Genomic DNA, 21,427 nt, shown 5'->3' on the forward strand with positions numbered 1-21,427 from the left:
CTTATCAAAAATCTTCAAAGATATTCTACTGACAACACACATTCAAAAATCTTTATCCATTTATCCAACAAGTGAATGAAGCTAAGGTTTAATAATTAATATTAATAGTTTACTTGGGTTATCATCTTCACTGTAAATCATCAATCCATTTAATTACTTACTGACTGACGTCTTTCATTTCCGTATGAACCCCAAAAAAGATAAACTAAAAAACAAACCCCATTCGATCACACCTTCCAATTCCAATTCCAATTGACTCCACCACCCATCTTTTTATCATCAGATCTACCCATTCTCTCACACCCAGATCTTCAATTCCTCTAAAACTCTTTAATCAAGCTTCTTCTAGATCTGCACACCAGGTGTTTGATAAAAGTCCTGGCTCAGTCTATTCAGTTTTCTCATCTGGGTTGTTATGAGCAAGTGAAGATTGGTAATTTGTTAGTTCCGTGTGATGTGTGTGGGGTTAATTTTGTGTTTTTGGGGTTGATTATGTGGGGTGTGGGTTCTGGTGGAAAACCCTAAAATATTGGGAAAATTGTTGGTTTTTTGGGGGTTTTTGGTTGGTTTTTGTGAAATTGAAAGGTGGTTTGTTGAATCAGATAAGGGTTTTGTTGGTTTTGATAAAGGGTTGATTTTTATGGGAATTTGGATACATAATTTAGAGTATTGTGGAAAACCCTAAAAATATTGGGAAAAGAGGGAAAAATTGTTGATTTTTTGGGGGGTTTTGGTTGTTTTTTTTGAAATTGAAAGGTGGGTTTAAAGGATTAATGGTGGTTTGTTGAATCAGATCAGGGTTTTGTGATTTTTATAAAAAAAGGTTTGATTTTTATGGGAGTTTGGGTACATAATTTAGAGGAAAATATTGTGAAATTAAAAGGTGGGAATTAAAGAATTAATGGTATTTTGTTGGATCAGGTTAGGGTTTTGTTGTATTTTGTATATTTGGTAAGTGATTCTGAAAAAAAGGTTTGATTTTTATACGAATTTGGATCATAATTTGGAGGAAAACCCTAAAAAATATTATGGAAAAGAGGGAAAAATTGTAAAATTTTGAGGGTTTGATTGATTTTTGTGAAATTGAAAGCCGGGTATTAAAGAATTAATGGTGTTTTGTTGAATCAGATCAGGGTTTTGTGATTTTGATAAAAAAGGTTTGATTTTTAGGGAATTTGGATACATAATTTAGAGGAAAATATTATGAAATTAAAAGTTTTTTTTTTAAAAAAGATTCATGGTATTTTGTTGGATCAGATTAGGGTTTTTTTTGCTTTATGTATATTTGGCAAGTGATTCTGAAAAAAAGGTATGATTTTTATAGGAATTTGGATATTACATAATTTGGAGGAAGAAATGGAAGAGGTTGGTACTCAGTTAGCTCCTCCTTTGTATATGTACAACACAATCGGCTCCGGTGCTAGAAGATTCCCGGACCCGCATCCAATGGCCAAGAAACGAAGCTTGCCGTTTCAGGACACGAACATTACGCAACAGCAGCATAATCAGTATTTTCAGAGGTTGATTCCGAGCTTAGATGAGTTTAGGAACAGCTGGAACCCTAAAGACTGGGAATGGGATAGTTCGAGGCTTGTTGCTAAACCGGTGGATATGATGGAGATTTCCAGAGAACAAGAAAAACACCAACAACACCAACACCAACACCAACATCAGTCGGTTGCTAACACTGTTAATCATGATGTTTCAAGGAAGGGTTTGGTTAGCCAACCAGAAGAAGATTCACGGCTCTTGTTGAAGCTCGGTGGTGGTGGTTTGGTTTCCCGTGAGGAGGCGGTGGTAACGAGGCCTAGTAAGAGGGTCAGATCTGGATCGCCAGGCGGTGGGAATTATCCCATATGTCAAGTGGATAACTGTAAGGAGGATCTGTCGGCTGCTAAAGATTATCATCGCCGACACAAGGTTTGTGAGGTACATAGTAAAGCTGGAAATGCGTTGGTTGGGAAACAAATGCAAAGATTTTGTCAACAGTGCAGCAGGTCCGTTAATTTAAAGCCTTAATTTACAATTAGATTTCTGATTATTAATTACCGTATATTTGGCATTTATTGAGTAGTGAATAGTGATTGTATTCTTATAATCTTTACGTGTGTTTTGTAGCTCTGATATTCGGCTTTTAATTATCTTATTTCACAATTCGTTACATACCCTTTATTTTAATCTAATTTGAATGACTTTTATTCCAATATCATAAAGATTTCCTCTTTTTTGGTCATATAATCTATTAACTCTTTGCACAACAAAAGTTTTCCAAGCACGCTAACATTTCGATTATCTAGTTATTAAAACTTCAAGCAACACGAACACATAATCACATTCAAAACACAACGTATGCGTTCCCTAATTTGTGACATGTTATTGAATTGATAGACGAACCAATTGATTTTTTTTAACTAATTTATTTTGCAACATATATTTTAGGTTTCACCCTCTTTCTGAGTTTGATGAGGGAAAACGAAGCTGTAGGCGCAGGCTTGCAGGCCACAACAGGCGAAGAAGAAAAACCCAACCCGAAGACGTTGCTTCACATTTGTTACTCCCTGGAAACGAAAATAAAAACAGCAACGGAGAAATGGATATTGTTAATTTACTAACTGTTTTAGCTCGTGCTCAAGGTATAATAATTATTACTACAATACCCCTCTATTCATTCTTCTATCTCATATCTTTCAAACCATCAAAACCTAATATTTATGCTTCTTTAAATATCAGGAAACACCGAAGACATAGCCAGTAGTTCTCCACCATTACCAAACAAAGACCAACTGATGCAAATTATTAACAAAATAAACGCTTTGCCAATCCCGCCAGTTCCCGGAAACTTAACCAATGCTGACAAAGATAATAATAAACCGTCTTCCGAGAGTCAAAAAGTCAACAGAAATACTGGTTCTTCAACCATGGACTTTCTTGGTGTTCTTTCTAGCACCGACTCATTATCCCAAAACAGAAACCATGGTCCCGAGGCTCTCAAGCCAGTGACTGAGGTTCTTTCGGGTGGAGAAAGAAGCAGTACAAGTTATCAGTCTCGTGAAGATTCAGATTGTCAAGTTCTTGACACACCCGTTAATTTACAGTTACAGTTATTCAGTTCTTCACCTGAAAACGATAGCCCGCCAAAATTGGCATCGAGCAGGAAGTATTTTTCATCTGACAGTAGCAATCCAACTGAAGAACACTCGCTTTCGTCTTCGCCACCTGTCGTGCAGAGTTTTTTCCCGGCAAAACCTTCAAGGGAAAGATTGAATCCGGAGAGTTTGTCGACTAGTGGTGAGGTGGTTGTAAATGTCAAAGCTGGTGGTCTTGGTGGCGGCACCGCCATGTCTCTTGAGCTTTTTGGTGGGCCGAATGGCGGCACTGATAATATTTCCATTCAGAGTTCACCTTACCGAGCTGGATATACGTCTTCGTCTGGATCAGATCAGTCACCTTCCAGTTTGAATTCTGATCCTCAGGTTGTTAGTTACTCACATGATACGATAAATTTTTTTTTCTTAATTTTCGTTTTCGTGTGTATATGTGATTTAATATATTTGGTATTTTTTTTAGGATCGCACTGGGCAGATATTGTTTAAACTGTTCGACAAGGATCCAAGTCACTTGCCTGGTTCGCTACGTACACAGGTGAATAATTTTTTGATTTATACACAAAAATCGATTTATAGACAAGAAATTTTTTGGATTAATTTTCCCTAGCATTTATGCGTATTTTTTTTTTGTTTTGTAAGGGTAGATTTGTCTGACTTAAATAGTTCGTCGTGTACAAATTTTTTAAAATCACCTATTAAACTTTTGTTTTCAACCCTACTCCCATTCAACAAAATTAAACAATTTTTGTTCATTCTAATAATATCTGATTTACTAACATGGTTTTGGTTTCTTGATTTTCAGGTATATAATTGGCTTTCTCAGAGTCCATCTGAGATAGAAGGATACATAAGGCCCGGTTGTGTGGTTCTTTCAATTTATTTATCCATGCCATCGTCTTCTTGGGATCAAGTTAGTAAAATATTAAATAAATAGTTTTTCCTTTCATATATCATATACCGAGTACGTACTCACAATATTATTATTTTGTTGCAGCTTGAAGGAGACTTTGTTCAGTATCTCAATGCTCTTCTGCGAGATTCTGGCACCGATTTTTGGGGAACCGGAAGGTTCTTAGCACATACGGAGAAGCAAATAGCATCATATAAAGATGGTTAGTTATTTTTTTTTGGTCTTGTCAGTAATTTATAATATAATAATTGGAAGTTCTATTGTTTTCTGGTATTTCTGGTTTTGCGAATTAAAAAAAGAATATTGATCTTGCTTTTAGAGTTGCCATGCTGGATGGTCATGCAAGTTGTGTGATAAGTGAAAAAGATATTTTTTAGTATGGACCAAAAAGGCCCGGGTTGGGTCCGTTTACCCACTTGCACCTTTTTGCCATTTTTTTTATTTCATATGTAATTAATGTATATAACATGATTTCAAAAAATATATTATATTATTGAAATACTACTATACTAGTGCGCCTTTTAAATATGGTTGTAACTTGTAAGAATCAGAATACGCTTGTTACAACTTTCGACTCATTTTCATTTTAGCTTGATATTTTTGAATTTTACACTCGACCCGTTAGAGATTATTACCCAAAAGTGGGTCAAAATGCTGACTTCTAGCTTTTGTTTATCTTTTTAAGTTAACGTTTATTTGTATGTTGTAATGCATCAGGGAAGGTGTATTTGTTTAAATCTTTGAAAGCATGGAGTTCACCGCAGTTAATATCCGTCTCCCCTTTGGCTGTTGTGGCTGGAAAGGAGACTTCTCTTATCCTTAGAGGCCGAAATCTAACGACACCTGGCACCAAGTATGTATTTTATCCCTTCATATATATGTATATTTTGATATTTATATTTTGTTTACAAAAAGGTGGAATATTAAATATTCTTGTTATTATTGCAGAATCTATTGCACACATGCAGATGAATGTACATTGGATGAATCAACAAAATCAACCAATCAAGAATCTGCATATGAGAAAATAAGCACGTGCAGCTTCAAAGTGTGTGCACCCGGTACACTTGGTCGATGTTTCATCGAGGTAAATTTTAATCTCAAATGTGCCAAATAAATGAAAGCTAAAATGGGAACGGGTCAAACGGTTATAAAGTTGACCTGACCTGTACTTTATTGCGTTAACAGGTAGAGAACGGTTTAAAAGGTACCAGTTTTCCCATAATTATAGCCGATGCTGCACTTTGCCAAGAATTGAGGCTTCTCGAGGCCGAGTTTCTGGACTGTCAAACAAAGTCAACAAAAGAGACTTTGCACTTCTTGAACGAGCTCGGATGGCTATTCCAGAAAAAAGGAGGAAATTCCCATTTTACCCTCACTCGTTTCAAGTTCTTGCTTGTGTTCTCGGTTGAAAGAGATTTTGTTGCTTTGGTGAAAACCCTTTTGGGAATTTTACTTCATAAAGGCGCGGGTGTTACAGATGATGAGTCTGAGATGTTATCTGGGATTAATCTTTTAAACAGGGCTGTTAAAAGACGGTGCAAGAATATGGTTGATATGCTCGTACGTTATTCGATGGTTGACTCGCAAACTACTTCTAGAAAGTATGTTTTCCCGCCAAACCTAGCGGGACCTGGCGGCATTACACCGTTGCATTTGGCGGCTTGCACTTCTGATTCAGATGATTTGGTTGATTCATTGACAAGTGACCCACAAGAGGTATATATTGAGACATTAATCTAAATAAGTATCTTGGTATTATTTAGTATTTGTTATAAAGATTGTCATTTTTCTAAAAATATTTATTTTTTTTAAAAGATTTTGTTTTTGTAAAAAGGTTATAGTATTTGGTACAAAAAGATTTTATTTTCTTAAAAAGATTACATTTTTTTCTTAAAAGTTTTTATTTTTATAAAAAGATTTAATTATTCTAAGAAAGGAAAAACAAAGATGTTTATTTTAGCGTCTGCATTTTGCCGGCTAAAATTAAAGTGACAATTTTGACCCATTTATGGACAAATGGGTAAGACAAAATAAATAGCTTAATAAATTATTTTGTATGAGGGTCGGATCATTATTTAAATAATATAATTTTGTAATCATATTTGATAAATAAAATTATTTTTCAAAATTTTGACTAAAAGTTTTTTGGGTCAACCCAACCCGACCCGTACTAAAATTACCCATTATTGACCTGCTACACAATATTCACTTCACAACTAATAGTTCATCATTGTGTTCCGCGCAGATCGGGCTGCTGAGCTGGAACTCATCCTTAGATGCAAACGGGCTGTCTCCATTCACATACTCATCAATGAGGAACAACAACTCATACAACGAGCTAGTGGCCCGTAAGCTTACAGACCGAATCGCCCATCAAATTTCAATACGGGTACCAAACGAGATAGAACTCCAAACAAGAACCCGAGACCACCAAGAACTCAGTTTCAGAATAAGAGACCCCACGGAACCCAAAACCTGTTCCAAATGCGCACACGTGGCTGCAAACTTCCCCAGGCGGGTCCCGGGTTCGCAAGGGCTACTTCACCGCCCGTACATACACTCAATGCTCGCCATAGCAGCTGTCTGCGTATGCGTGTGCTTGTTTCTTCGTGGGGCCCCGGATATCGGTCTGGTTGCGCCGTTTAAGTGGGAGAATTTGAACTTTGGTTCAATGTAGAGGAAGTTAAGTTTTATATAAATGCATCAAAAACAATAAGTAGGTTTATTTTTAGGTGATAATTTTTTACTTTTGGAAGGCGAATAAGTAAAAACGGGTTCATTAACCGGTTTAACATCGGTTTAGATGAGAGACGGTTTCTTCTCCTGCGCTTAGGATTTAGGGTGATCTGAACCGTAAAATGGGCGGCAGGTGGGCGGTGGCGGTTTTTTTGTCTGGTTGATGTTGCTGGCAGTGGCTGACTTGTTACTGGTAGCTGTTTTTTCTTACTTTGATTTGAATATGCAAGTTTATATATAATAGTAGATAGCATGTCTTTTTTTTTCTTTTTTTTTTTGTATATTGTTTTGGGCTATGGAAAGGATGGTGTTTGTAACTCTCTCTTGTTTAATGGACTCGTTTTTATCTTTGTTTTTGTTTGAAAGTTGTTGACCAAAAGACCAAAATGGTCAATGAAAGACTTCTGTTGTTGACTGTTGACTAGCCATGAAGGTCAACATGCTATGATTGTTTGGTCAATCTTTTTTAGATTCTAAATCTTTTGGAAATTGTAACTTGAATTTCACAGTTTTTAGTTTCTTCACAGTTTTACGAGCCAAACGCACCTCTATGAGGTGCACAAACCGGGTATTTTTAGGAACTCGAACTGGGTAGGAACCGATTCCGTGTATGGTCAATAAAAGTTAAAACCGGGTCGGATTGAAACCATATCCAGGTATTTGACCGGGGTTTTTTGGGGTTCGGATAGGGTTGGGTTTTGATAGGGTAAAGATGGAAACCGGTTCCGGCGGGTCCGGGTCGGGTCTGGTTCCGGGTGCTCGTCTTACCCGCAGGTTGGGTACGGGTAGGAACCGGTTCCGGGTGAAGTCCAAAACTGGGTATTTTGTGCACCTCAATTGTAAACATTGATTTCAATTTCTAGTCAGATAGATGTTCATATCGATGCTCTTAGAACTGTATCAGACCAGCTGACTGAACGAGCCAACTAGGTATTGGCCACAAAATGGGTCTTGTCTCCATTTGAACTGACCAATTATGAGCCAGGCTGGTGGAATAACGAACCGAACCGAACCAATGACTGGACTGGATTTTTAAATATATTATTATATTAGTAACATGTTAATTATAAATAACACTTTCAAAGTTTGGTGTCACTAAGTGTCGATTGGGTCACTTGGCGGCACCGTGTTGGCTGATGATTTTTGTAACACCTCGGATAAAGCGGAAACGCCTGAGTGTGACGTACAGATTGCTCAAACACACGTGACACTATTAGGTGACCATAATAACATTATTTCATTTAAATATTCATGTAACACAAGTTTTACAAATAATACAAGTAGTAACAAATAATTAAACAAAATAATAAGGTTTCTTTGAATATCCTATAAGCATGCTATGTGTCTTCTAACTTTCATCCTCGTATCTCTACACCTGGAACATATGTATAAAATAAAGGTCAGCTATAAATATAGCTGGTGAGTTTCCACAGTTTAAATACATATATAAAAGCCATACAGTTCATAGACATGTGATAAACGAACAAGTAAGCCCTTTCCAGTTGGTAACAACAAACGTACTTGGGTAATCGCGCAAGTAAGGTCCTTTCCAATTGGTAACAACCAACGTACTTGGATAAGGAGGCCCTTTTCCACTCGATGCAAATGGACCGGAGTGCAAAGGGGGGGCGAATGATCATACTTAATGAGGCTTCCCAATCGTGCAAGTAATATTTGTGCAAGTAATACAAGTAGCACACAAGTCTATATACGAATTATAGTTTTGTAATAGAAGAAACCATGCTTGAATTTTTATAAGGATACATATGCTACCCCAAAACATTAAAACATTAAAAAGGGGTGGTGAAAAACTCACATCGAAATCGAAGATAGCTTGAAATATAAACCGAAAGCATAATAACGAAACCGGAGCAACTGAACATCTCGAACTATAAAATAAATAATACCAATATTCAACGACTAACTAACGGGATTAATGAAGTTATCTATTGCTTAATTTTGTTGGAAAAGTATAATTTAGGGCATTAAAAACCACGTTATGTTTTAACGAGATTTTAACGGTTTATCATTATTTTAATCAAAATTAATATGATAGGATACGTAGCACGGATTAGAATTAACAAATTAAAGTTGACGAGTTAAGGTTAACGAATCATAATATCATCTAATTTTAATGATTTAACGAAACATATTACATTATCTTTAAGTTTTAACGGATTTTAAATGGTAATCACATCTCGAATAATATTTATGTTAACAATTTAAAGTTAAAAAAATTAAAAGCTAAGGAAGCATAAAGCTATTTTTTTAGTGGTTTTATGAATTATAAGCTAATGAATTAATGCTTAACGAACTAATGAATTAATATTACCGAAATAAAGTTTAACGGGTGAATTAATATTAATGAGTTTTAAAGTTATGACGATTTATTTTAATGACCAAAGTAATGAGCTTCAAAACATTTATTAAGTGAGATTTGAAAGATATAAGCTTATTTTAACGATACAAAGTTAAATTTTTATTAATATAATATTAATCGGGTTTTTAACGGGAGCGAAAGTCGGATTTTAGGTGAAGAGTGATAATTATAAATTATATCTATTTTTATTTAATTTAAAGATACTTTTACTGAATTTATTATTATTTTTAACCATTTAAGATACATTTATTTGAATATTATTTACATTATCATATATATATATATATATATATAGATTAAAGATAAAAAAAATGAAATAAAAACATTGCTTAGACCTGGATTTAGAGGTGTTCAAAAAAACCGGTTATAGAACCGGTTTGGTCGGTTTAACCGAAAACCGGTTAATAGAAAAACCGGTTATTAAAAAACCGGTTAGACCGGTTATTGAATCGCCGGTTAGTACTTCGATTACTCATTCGTGGACAAAAACCGGTTATTGAACCGGTTAGTAAAAAAACCGGTTAAATTTAAAAACCGGTTATTAAAAAACCGGTTAACCTAAAAACCGGTTAACCGGTTAACGGTCAAAAACCGGTTAACCTAAAAACCGGTTAACCGGTTTTTAGGTTAACCGGTTTTTGACCGTTATAAAACGGCCATATGACCGTTTGGGTCCTTTTTTGCCCGTTTTTTCTTGATTTCTAGCCGTTTTTTTTAACATTTTACCCCCACAAACAACTATATATAGTTTAGGTTGGGTAGGTTAGCTCACACTCGATTATACAACTCTACTAGCTCTAAACGTTTATTTCATACGCGATTATTTTGTTATCTCACACTCAATTATACCACATTACCACTCCATACGCTCTTATTTCGTAGTCGTTTATTTCATACTCGTACTCGTTTATTTCATACTCGATTATACGCTCTTATTATCATGGCCTCCCAAAGTGCTGCTTCATCCGTCAACATGGGTGCCTCGAACACAGACATAATGGTCGTTCGGATCATCCCCACGAAACGAAACCAAGATGTGTGGCAACATTTCGACCTATGCGAACTGTCTAACGGTCGCCAAAAAGCTCGATACAAGCACTGTTTGAAGTTCTATGCCAAAGATGCAAACTCCACTTTAAAAGCGCATATACAACAGCGCTTTTGCAAGGCCTTGAAGGACGAAGCGGGAAGTAGTTCGCAGCCGGAGATGACGAATCAAGGAGGGGTGTTTACGTACTACGTTGAAGCGGTACGTCAACAGTTTTCAAACTTTGTGATTCAACAAACACTTCCTTTCAACCACTTCGACAACCCTCAATTCACGGAGATGATGCAAAACTATGTTCAACCACGCTACCAACACGTAAGTCGTTCGACCCTTAGAAGAGATTGTCTTAAAGCATGGAAAAACGCTAAATCCGAACTAATTTCATACTTTTCAAACTTACAAACTGGTGTAAACTTAACAACGGATGTTTGGTCGGTACCTCATGGTTCGCCCGACTCATACATTTGTGTGACGGCTCATTGGGTTGACCCCGAGTCGTGGCAAATGATGAAACGAACCGTTGCGTTTCAATTGTTTGATTACCCGCACACGGGTAGAAATATTTTTCAAATCTTGGATAAAGTCATTCGACAATACAAAATTGAAGATAAAATCTTTTCAATTTCGTTTGATAACGCGTCCAACAATACGGCCGCGGTTGGCCATTTAAAATTAAAGTATAAACCTATTTGTGATGGAGCGTTTTTTCATAGCCGATGCATTGCACATATTATCAACTTGGCCGTGCAAGATGGGTTAAACGTGATCGAAACGCAAAGAAACAGTTTTAAAAGAATGTTACGAGATGTTTTTAGCAACAATAAAACATTTTCAACATACAAAAAATTTTGTGTAGAAGCTAATTGTCAATGGTTGGGGCCAAATTGGGATTGTCCAACAAGATGGAACTCCACTTGTAATATGTTTGAGAAAGCCATCCAACAAAAAGAATCATTAATTGCGTTTCATCAAATTTTGTCAAGTAGGGGTAAATGTGCACCATATGATCCTAGAAACTGGTTATTGATTGAGATCGTTACGGAGGTCCTTCAAATTTTTAAATCTTGCACAACTAGTTTATCTGGGGTTTACTATCCAACAAGCCCCATTGCTTTACCAAAAATTGTTGTCATGTGCACAAAGTTAAGTGAACTTAACTGTAGGGGTGCACCTTATTTTGATATGGGTGTAAAAATGAAAGAAAAATTTAGAAAATATTTTCAACAACTACCCGCTGTTTTGACATGTGCTGCTGCGTTAAACCCTTGCATCAATGTTGGTGGTGTTGAAGCTTTAATAGAAAAAATTTGTGATGAGCTTGAGTTAAACGACGATCAAAACCCCTATTATAGCCAAACTTTAAAGAATGCTTTCAACACCACCTTGTCAAACATGTATGATGTCTACCTTACAAAATACGGGTCGTCTTCCCAAATTCATGACTCGTTAAGAGCTGTTGCCCAATCCCAATCCCAAACCGACCATGAAATGGGGATGTACTACATGATTTGGGAAGACGCCGGTAAACGTCAAAGGGTAAACACCCCAAGCAGTGAACTTGGAAGGTATGGTGGTACCAACTTTGTGAAACACATGACTCCGGATGAATTTAGAAGTCTTGATTTGCTGGCTTGGTGGAGAGGTAAGGAGGATGAATTTCCGATCCTCGCCGCCATGGCCAAAGATTTACTAACGGTCCAAGCTTCCACGGTAGCTTCGGAGTCTGCTTTTTCTGTTTCTGGCAGGGTTATATCGATTAGGAGGACTCGACTCACTGCACCAGCTATAGAGATGTCGATTTGCTACAAGGATTACTTGGACTCTTTAGATAGGGCACAACATCAACGCTCACTCGAGGGGGAAATGGAGTATGAAGCGGACTTGTATGAAGACGAGGTCAATGAAGGACACACTCAACCAATGACCGATGAAGAAGCCGCGTACGACGATTACCTAAGAAATAGCTCGGGATCGGGTAGCGAAGAAAATTAGTTAAAGAAACAGCAAACATGGAGGCAAATCATGAGTAAGAAACAGCAAGTTGTTCATGTAATCGTGTCTAAGCATTCTTTTTCCTAATATGTGCTCTTATTTACTTGCTGATTTGGATTTTTCTAATTTAGTTAAAGAAACAGCAAACATGGAGGCAAATCATGAACAAACTGCGATTGGGAACAACAGGAGCATCTGCTAGTTCACGATTTAATGTTTGTATTTTTGAGTTAAATCATGAACAACAGTTCTTGGCAGAGATTTCTTCAGTGTTAATGATTTCATGTTTGTATTTTTGAGTTACGAATATGCGATAACGATTTAATGTTTGTAGTTTTAATGTAAAAACTATAAATGAAAGTTATGTGTTTTTAATCTTTGGTTTGTTGAAAACACATTCACCAACACACACTCATACTCATCTTCCAAGCAAAGAACCCTAACAACGAAAGCAAAGAATGGCTTCGATCAGTCCGTCTTGCCTTGTAGTTACCGTTTTGCCTTGTAGTTACCGGTTTGTTTATACTGTGAAAAAATAATGGTCTTCATTAAGTACAAAATATAAAAAACAAATATTCGTATTTGAAACCGCGAAATTTAAAAAAAAAAAAAAAAAAAAAACCGGTTAATAAAAAAAACCGGTTAATAAAAAAACCGGTTTATTAACCGGTTCTAACCGGTTTCTAAACCGGTCCTAACCGGTTAGACCGGTTAGGGTTTTGACAGAAAAAAACCGGTTATTTACCGGTCCGGTTATTAACCGAACCGGTTTTTTTCCGGGCCAAAAAAACCGGTTTGTGCACCTCTACCTGGATTCAAACACGGGTCTTGTGACTGAAAGTAACACAACTCAATCACTAGACCACGGACTTCTTTTGTAATGTTAACAAAAACAAATATATATAAACACAACCTAAACTTCATCTTCTCCATTTAACCCTAAGAATTTAGATTTGCTTAACCTAGTTCGAATTAGTTCAAGTTACGTTAAGGGTTTATTTAGTTGATGAAAAACGAATCATAAACATGTAAAAAAATTACCTGGTAAGGTTATGTATTGACGATGAACACGACTAGCCGGAAAAACCAACTTGACGGTTCAAATTCGAGATAACGAGAGTGTTTTATGTTGTTTTGATGATTGGGATACATTTACTTATGATTTTAGGTTCTATTTATACTGGAAATTTCAAGTAACGTGTTAATTGGCTGTTAATGGTGTTGGCCGGTATTCCGACTAACATTACGGGATTCGATCACTCCATAAATCCAGTTATAACGCATTATTAACGTTTATTTGGGTTGTTATCTTGGTATAATGCCTTTACCATGAATTAAATGAATTTATTTATGCGTTTAGGGGTGTAATTAGGCTGACCGGAGCCGCGCCATGTCCGCCGGAGATTTCGTCGGAATTACGGAGTCTGGGGACGGGAAGTGGGAACCATGCTGGGTTTCATTTACTAGTTATATAATTTAAATGAATTTGCAATCTAGCCCTTGGAGTTTCATAATGCTTTAAAACAAGAAATTAAATTATAATTACAATTTGAACCTTAGACTTTGAAAGATGATTAAAAGTTAGTAAAAGTTATAAGTTTGGATATATATTTATTATATTATACCCGGATAACGCAACTCGTTAAACCTTTAAACTTTAAATCCCGAAGTTTCATTGGTTGAGAAAAAAATGAATTGAAAACGAACAAACGGAATAATGACTTCAATCCTTGTGAATATTATATTAACTTTAACCACGAATACAATTGAAACGATGAACGGTTTGGTTTAACGAACACGAATAAATAAAGATACTAAAATGACGATTGAAAACGTGCAACGAAAATTAATTAATACTATATATATATATATATATATATATAAACAAAGCCGAAAATTCAAAATGGGTCGGGTTTTCGGGTTTGAAAAGTAACGAATGTTACAATTTTTATTTTTGGTTTTCTTTAATTTTTGTTTTTTTTTGCTTTAGGTTCGGTCTGTAATGAACGTAACGAAAAATGACTGAATGTCAATTTTGTTTTTTTTCTCTCTTTTATTATTTTGTTTTAGTTACAGTACCGTGACGGAATCCAATCGAATTCGCGTAGACTCGCCGCGTTTTGTTTTAGTTCCAGTACTGTAACGAAAAACGACCGAATGCTGATTTTTTATTTTAATTCCGGTACCGTAAAAACACGACGAAAATCGACGGAATTTGCGTAGATTCACCGCCTCAACATCTGGGATCGATAACGGTTGGGTTTTACTAATGATCGAGTTTTTATTGACCAACGTCACGCCATTGGTCCACCCCAATTTATAGATATTTTTTTTGTTTATTTTTTGTCTTAGTTCTTGTACAATAACACACGTAACAAAACTGACTGAATTCGCTTCAACTTATGGCATCAACGTATGGGTTTACTATCGTCCAAATTTTACCGACCTGCCTAGTATACAAAGTTTTTTTTTTTAAGTGTTATATTTGTTTTAATCAATTATATTAAAATACTAATATGTTTTTTATTTTAACTTGGAACAAAATTTTGTTCATGGCATAAAAAACCAAACATGGCCGGCTTGATAACCTTTTCATATTTTGGCACCAATTCAAGAATGAGTATATCATCATATTCATCATCACAAACGGACAAACACAAATATGCAAATTAATGTCATGTCATCTTTTGTTGTTAAAACAAGTCCATCAATGTTCTATAACTTTAAACCAAACTCACAATCTTTCTAGTCATCCAAACATGTCACAAGTTGCACCTTATGAAGTTGATGATTGTAGAGGTGTGCTCAAAGTCTATAGTGACGGGTCCATATGGCGGTCCACTAAACCGAGCTTTGAAGTCTCAGTGCTCGATGACGGCTCGGTGTTATGGAAAGACGTCGTGTTTGATAAGTCGAATAACCTTAGCCTGCGGTTGTACAAACCCGCTTTAGCCAAGGGTAAAAGGTTACCAATTTTTTACTACATTCATGGTGGTGGCTTTTGCATTGGTTCGAGAACATGGCCTAATTGTCAAAACTATTGTTTTAAGCTCGCGCTGGCTCTTCAAGCCGTGGTTGTGGCTCCGGACTATAGGTTGGCGCCTGAGAACCGGCTCACGTTGGCGGTGGAGGATGGGTTTAACTCGGTGAAGTGGCTCCAGGCTCAGGCTCTGGCGAATGAGGGTGATCCGTGGCTTGTTGACTCGGTTGACTTTAGTCGTGTGTTTGTGTCGGGTGACTCGGCTGGTGGGAACATTGCTCATAATGTGGCGGTTCGGTTGAGGGCTGGCTCGAAGAGCTTGGAGCCGGTTCGGGTTAGGGGTTATGTTTTGTTGGCACCATTCTTTGGTGGGACCCGGTTGACCGAGTCCGAGGAATATGGTTCTAAAGATGCTTTCTTGAATTGGGAACTTATTGATAGGTTTGTGCCATTTTACAACTTTTCTTAGCTCGTTTATTATTTACTAACTGTTTGATTTATATACATAAATCGTTATTTTTATATATATTTATAATTATAATTTTATGTGTTTGGATCAAATACATATATCTATTTAATATGAAGCGGAGAAATAAAGCACATGGAATAGTGTAATTATGCTACTAAAAAATTCTATTGAGTAATTTTATAACTCTACATTTTAAAGTAGCGAAATAATTATTACACTGCAACAAAATTGAAGTAATTAATTATAATTCTGCTTCTAAAACATTTTTTGTGACGTAATAGTCACCCTAGTGCTCCGTACTTTAAAGTTTATTTGTAATTATTATATTAATATAAAGGTAGACTTGTCCAGACATGCGAGTCTAGTCAGGCTCAAGCTCAATATCATTTATTATATATATTAGATTTAATGTTCATTTATGTCCCTGTGGTTTGCTATTTTCGTCACTTTAGTCCAAAGTTTGAAATTTTGTCAATTTAGTTCTTATAGTTTTAAACATTAACCAATTACTTCCTCTCGTCTAACGTCATCCAACTATGTCGTTAGTTTAAGGGGTATTTTTGTCTTTCTTCTGTTTATTTTTAGTTAATGGTCAGTTTCGTCCCTGTGGTTTGATACTTTTGTTACTTCAGTCCAAAGTTTGAAAATTTTTCAATTGTTTGATTTATGCAGGGGTTTTTTTTTGTCTATAGCCCTTAAGAGCATAATCCAAGCCCAAAACCATCGAGCATCGACCAAAACAGGTTTACGTTTACTCTGTCGATGACAATAATCATACCCCCCTCGTATTTAGTTTCTAGACATTTTCTAAACTCTCCCCCATGGTGGAATTCATTGGTAAAGTGGTCAAGGTAATTCCTTAAAACCGTACTATACCGATAAAACTAAAATCGTTTCTTTAGTTAATGGATAATATTTACGATTTAGAGATTAATGTATCGTAGCAAACATCTTGGTCGAAATCATCATCAGGAGGTCGAATATCCCGCATTTCCATGTTTGCTCAAGAAATCAATACACTAGATCACATGTGTGTTCTTCAAATCATGGTGTTGTTCTTGAATTCTTCATATCGACTACAATTCTAGGGTTGAATTCGACGAATTCAAGAACAATTTTGAAGAACACACATGCGATTTAGTGCATCGATTTCTTGAGCAAACATGGAAATGCGGGATATTCGACCTACTGATGTTGATTTCGACCAAGATGTTTGCTACAATATGTTAATCTCTAAATCCTAACTATTATGCATTAATCAGATAAACGATTTTAGTTTTTTCGATATAGTTCGGTTTTAGGGAATTACCCTGACCACTTTACCAATGAATTCCATCATGGGCTGAAGTAGCAAAAGTAGCAAAAAAAATAAAAAAAACTGAATAAATTAAACATAAAATTGACAAATTTCAAACTTTGGACTGAAGCAGCTAAAGTATCAAACCACAGGGACGAAACTGACCATTAACTAAAAATAAACAGGAGAAAGACAAAAATACCCCTAAAACTAACGGCATAGTTGGATACCATTAGACGGGGGGACGTAATTGGCTAATGTTTAAAACTATAAGGACTAAATTGACAAAATTTCAAACTTTGGACTGAAGTGGAGAAAATAGCAAACCACATGGACGAAAATGGCTATTAACTCTATATATCATATAAATAATCTACGGTTTGGGATCATTTCAAGCTTTTAACGACCCGATTTCAAGTAGTTTACGAACGTCTAGGCTCGTTTACGCCTCTATTAACTTCTGATCTATGTGCATGCATTGTTAACTAACAATTAAAGTGTTGGTTAGGTTTTGGAGGTTGTCGATCCCGGACGGGGACACCATGGACCACCCTCTAGTGAACCCGTTTGGACCGGCTAGCTTGGATCTCGAGCCGGTGGAGTTGGAGCCAATATTGGTGGTTTGTGGTGGTAGTGATCTACTAAAAGATAGAGCCAAGGAGTATGCAAATGCATTGAAGAATTGGGGGAAAGATGTGACATATGTTGAATTTGAAGGTCAACAACATGGGTTCTTTACTATTAATCCGGACTCTGAACCATCCATTAAGTTGATGCAAATAATCAAAGATTTCATCACTAAGTATTCTATTTAAGTTTGTGTTTTTGAGTGTTTTTAGTGTGTTGTATAAATCTATTTGGGGAAACTGAGAATTAAGTTAAATAAGTTGGTTAATGAATGTTACCACATGTTGCATGTGCTCGCATGTGTTTGCATTATCTTTTAAAAATATTATGTAGCGTCGTAAGTTCTAAAATTTAAAGCTTTTTTTTCACATGATTATGTTGTACACTTGTATGTATGTTTTCGTGTTTTGGAAGTGTTCACTCGTGTCACATGTTGTATGTGTTCTTCGCATGTGTTTGCATTATCTTTTAAAAATATTATGTAACGTTATAAGTTTTAAAATCAAAAGCTTTTTTTCACATGATTTGTGTTGTATGCATGTTTTCGTGTGTTGGATGTGTTCACTCATGTCACATGCTGTATGTGTTCGCATGTGCTTGATTATCTTGCAAAAATATTATGTAATGTCGTGAGTTATAAAATTTAAAGCTTTTTTTTCACTTGATTTTGTGTGTTGGATGTGTTTAGTTGTGTCACATGTTGTATGTGTCCGCACGAGTTTGCATTTTCTTGCATACATGTCATTATGATAGATATTTTTTTAATGATGTGATTTTTAATTTAAAGTATTTTAAAACTTTTTACATGTTTGCACGCAAGTTTTGGCGTGCTGTATATATTCACTTGTGTCACATGTTGTATATGTTCGCATGTGCTTACATTTTCTTATAGACATGTTACACATATGAAACAGTTTCACAAAATATGTCTACCAAAATATATGTTAAGCGGAAATTATGAAAATATATGTTGATGAATAGTACACTTTTGTGAGGCAACTGGAATCTCATGAATAATAGGTTTTAATGTGAAAGAACATAATTCATCATTTATTTATTTATTTTTGAACGTCTAACGAATCCTTTAAATGGGCTATTGGCTAAATTCATCACATCAGGATACACTCGCCTTTCGATTCGGGAAAAACCCTCACCTAAGGCCACACCCGTAAACACTCGTCTGAAAACACGACAGTGAAGTATATAAATTATATATGATTTTTTCATGTCAATTTATTGCACTCCACACCGTACCATTGATTACGGTATGATCAACAAATTAAGTTTTTACGAGTTCAATGAACCTTTCAAATCAAACTTTGACATATTATGCAATTAACTAGTAAATGCCAACAAAGTTAGGTTGAATTGGATTTATGTCACTCAATTATTCAAGCATCTTATATTTTTTTTTTCGTTTATTTTGCAAAAAATAAAATGCCACGACATGTGATTGTGTGAATTAACACACACAAATAAATACATGTACATGCATGAGTGTTATGCATACATGTATATTTTTAAAATATATAACCATTTTTTGATATATTTGTTACAATTTAAAAAGTTTTATGATATATATGTTTTTAGAAACTTTTAATATATATATATTCACATAAAAACATATGAAAGAAAAAGGTTTTATTATTATTATTATTATTATTATTATTTGTTTAATAAAAATGCAATCTCGTCTTCCCCGAGACACACAACCAGGATAAGTGGTAAAGGCCCGACTGAATACACACAAACGTCACACAAGCTTCAATGACAACACAAGAATTGCTAGTAATCTATGTACTAACAATTGAATTATCATCCATTATGTTTGTTATTTGGTTCATAAGCATTGTTAGGAGTTGAATTACACAAGCTAATATTCTCCTCTTTGTATGGTTAACTTTTTTGATTTTCCTAACTTAATAAATCAATTCATTAGTTTATTTTTTTGGTTGTTTTGTATATTAATAATGTCCTTTATATTATTCAACTACAGTTTCTAGAAAGTCTAGTTTTCAACCTTTTAAAGGGCTAGATTCACACCATAGAATTGGAATTGACTTGGTATTGTAACATAACACGTATAGAAAACTTGAAGTAAGTTAAGAAGTATCAATATAAACAGGAAATTAATTAGGAAATTAAGAGCAATGTAAATAATTAAACCTAAAATAAAAATAAGACATAAATAATAGAGGTGTACAAATAGGGTTTTTTTAATACCCGGTTCTGGTTATGGAACTGGAACTGGGCTCGGGTATGACCGGGTATTGAAAAAAATCACCTATCGGCCATACTCGGGTTGGGTCCGGGTCCGGGTATTGTCTCTAAAAACCATATCCTATGCACTGGGTTCGGGTTGGGTTTAGAACTAGCTATTCTAGAAGCGGGTGGTATCGGAAAATACCCTATTTTTGGGTATTTTTTGTGTATAGATTGGGTTTTTTAATGGGCTGCAGTTTTTTAGGGTATTTTTTCGGATATAGATCAGGTATTCGAAAAACCCGGTTTCAGGTATTGAGAAACCTAGTTCCGGGTATAGAACCGGTTATGGTTTTCGGGTATTACCGGATACAAATCATGTCCGGTAGAGATGCACATTATCCTAATATTTGTACCCATTATCCAAACAAGTGAGCCCAAAATAATTGGGCCTATGAAAGGCTTTGTGACACTCATGTTTGCAAACATTAATGCATTTTTTATCAGTGTATATCTCATGTAGAGGTGCACATTTCGGTTAACTGGTTAATTTTCTAACTAGTTAATAATTTTGCGGGAAATAACCGGTTAATAGGGTCGGGTATTAACCGGTTTTAATAAAATAATAATTAAAAATCGGTTAACCGGTTCGGGTATTAACTGATTTTTAATAAAATAATTAAAAAACAGTTAACCGGTTTTGAAATCAATAATATAAACCGGTTACTAACTGATTAGATTGTGCACCTAAGTGAATGGTAATTACATTATCCACAACCACGTCCACGTTGTTACAAACTTACAATGACTCAATCGGGGCTCATCTTCTTGTATTAACCGGACCAATCCAACAGAAACCCAACCCGACCAGGACCGGAAATTTGAAAAGTTTAGGCCGAGGCCAAGGGAGTTTATTTTTTCCGAGGTTAAGAGGGATGAACCTAGATTCTTAGTAAGATTTCAATAGCACAACTACAAGTAAACGGGAGTTCACTAACAAAAACATGATTCAAAATACTTGTTCCATGATTTGTGTAACGTGTAGTGTATATGGTAGGTAATGTCCTAGAAATCTTTCAAACGGTGTAACGCTTGTAAACTGAAGTCTCAAATCAGATTAAAAAAAAAAACAATAGGGTGTATCTAATATCTATGGTTACGCTGTGAAAATAGTACCCAATCCCAGCCAAAGATTTCATTTTATAGGTTGAGAGCCATCACATTGCTTCATGAAAGAGTGTGGTTAAAAAGGCCGATGGTGTTAATTATGATTGTTGGTTGCCGTGTCCGTGGGTACTACTTTATTATTATTGATGATTTGCTTTTGTTATTAGTGACTGACATTAGCTTAATCTTGATCACACGCTTGTTTTCCATTAAATGTTTGCTGATAATCGCTCATCCTCATAGTCATGAACGAGTTCATGTTGATTGACTAGTTCCGTTAGAAGGATCACTTCCTATTAATGTGTCTACCAACTAGGTAGACCAAAAGCAATTTCTAGCAACCCTCTCAAGTGGCTCGATGCCTTGGACCCCAGGGACGCTGCCTACTTAGTAACACTAGATATCGAAACAAGTATGTACTTAACACTTTCTAACGCGTATGGGTGTTCATGGTTCGGTTCGAAACCGTGAAATCGCCCAAATCGGCCATCGGTTCGGTTTCGCGGTTG

At 35.6% G+C, this 21,427-nt stretch overlaps 2 protein-coding genes across 2 annotated transcripts; both read left to right on the plus strand.

The window, feature by feature from the left end:
- Window positions 1–416: 416 nt before the first annotated feature.
- On the plus strand, window positions 417–6,855 carry LOC143610354 (squamosa promoter-binding-like protein 14). Its single transcript, XM_077084858.1, has 11 exons — window positions 417–433; window positions 1,325–1,997; window positions 2,440–2,633; window positions 2,731–3,473; window positions 3,568–3,642; window positions 3,910–4,017; window positions 4,102–4,219; window positions 4,735–4,870; window positions 4,966–5,104; window positions 5,206–5,736; window positions 6,266–6,855. The coding sequence occupies exons 2-11, from the start codon at window positions 1,357–1,359 to the stop codon at window positions 6,695–6,697; spliced, it is 3,117 nt and encodes a 1,038-aa protein (XP_076940973.1). The 5' UTR covers window positions 417–433; window positions 1,325–1,356; the 3' UTR covers window positions 6,698–6,855.
- An 8,032-nt stretch (window positions 6,856–14,887) lies between these two features.
- LOC143610344 (strigolactones hydrolase CXE15-like) lies at window positions 14,888–17,737 on the plus strand. Its single transcript, XM_077084848.1, has 2 exons — window positions 14,888–15,597; window positions 17,431–17,737. The coding sequence occupies exons 1-2, from the start codon at window positions 14,936–14,938 to the stop codon at window positions 17,735–17,737; spliced, it is 969 nt and encodes a 322-aa protein (XP_076940963.1). The 5' UTR covers window positions 14,888–14,935.
- The last annotated feature ends 3,690 nt before the right edge of the window (window positions 17,738–21,427 follow it).

Source organism: Bidens hawaiensis, unplaced genomic scaffold, assembly GCF_021521415.1.
Source record: "Bidens hawaiensis isolate Kalapana, Puna unplaced genomic scaffold, B.hawaiensis_p1.1 tig00025760_1, whole genome shotgun sequence".
NCBI classification, from domain to species: domain Eukaryota; kingdom Viridiplantae; phylum Streptophyta; class Magnoliopsida; order Asterales; family Asteraceae; genus Bidens; species Bidens hawaiensis.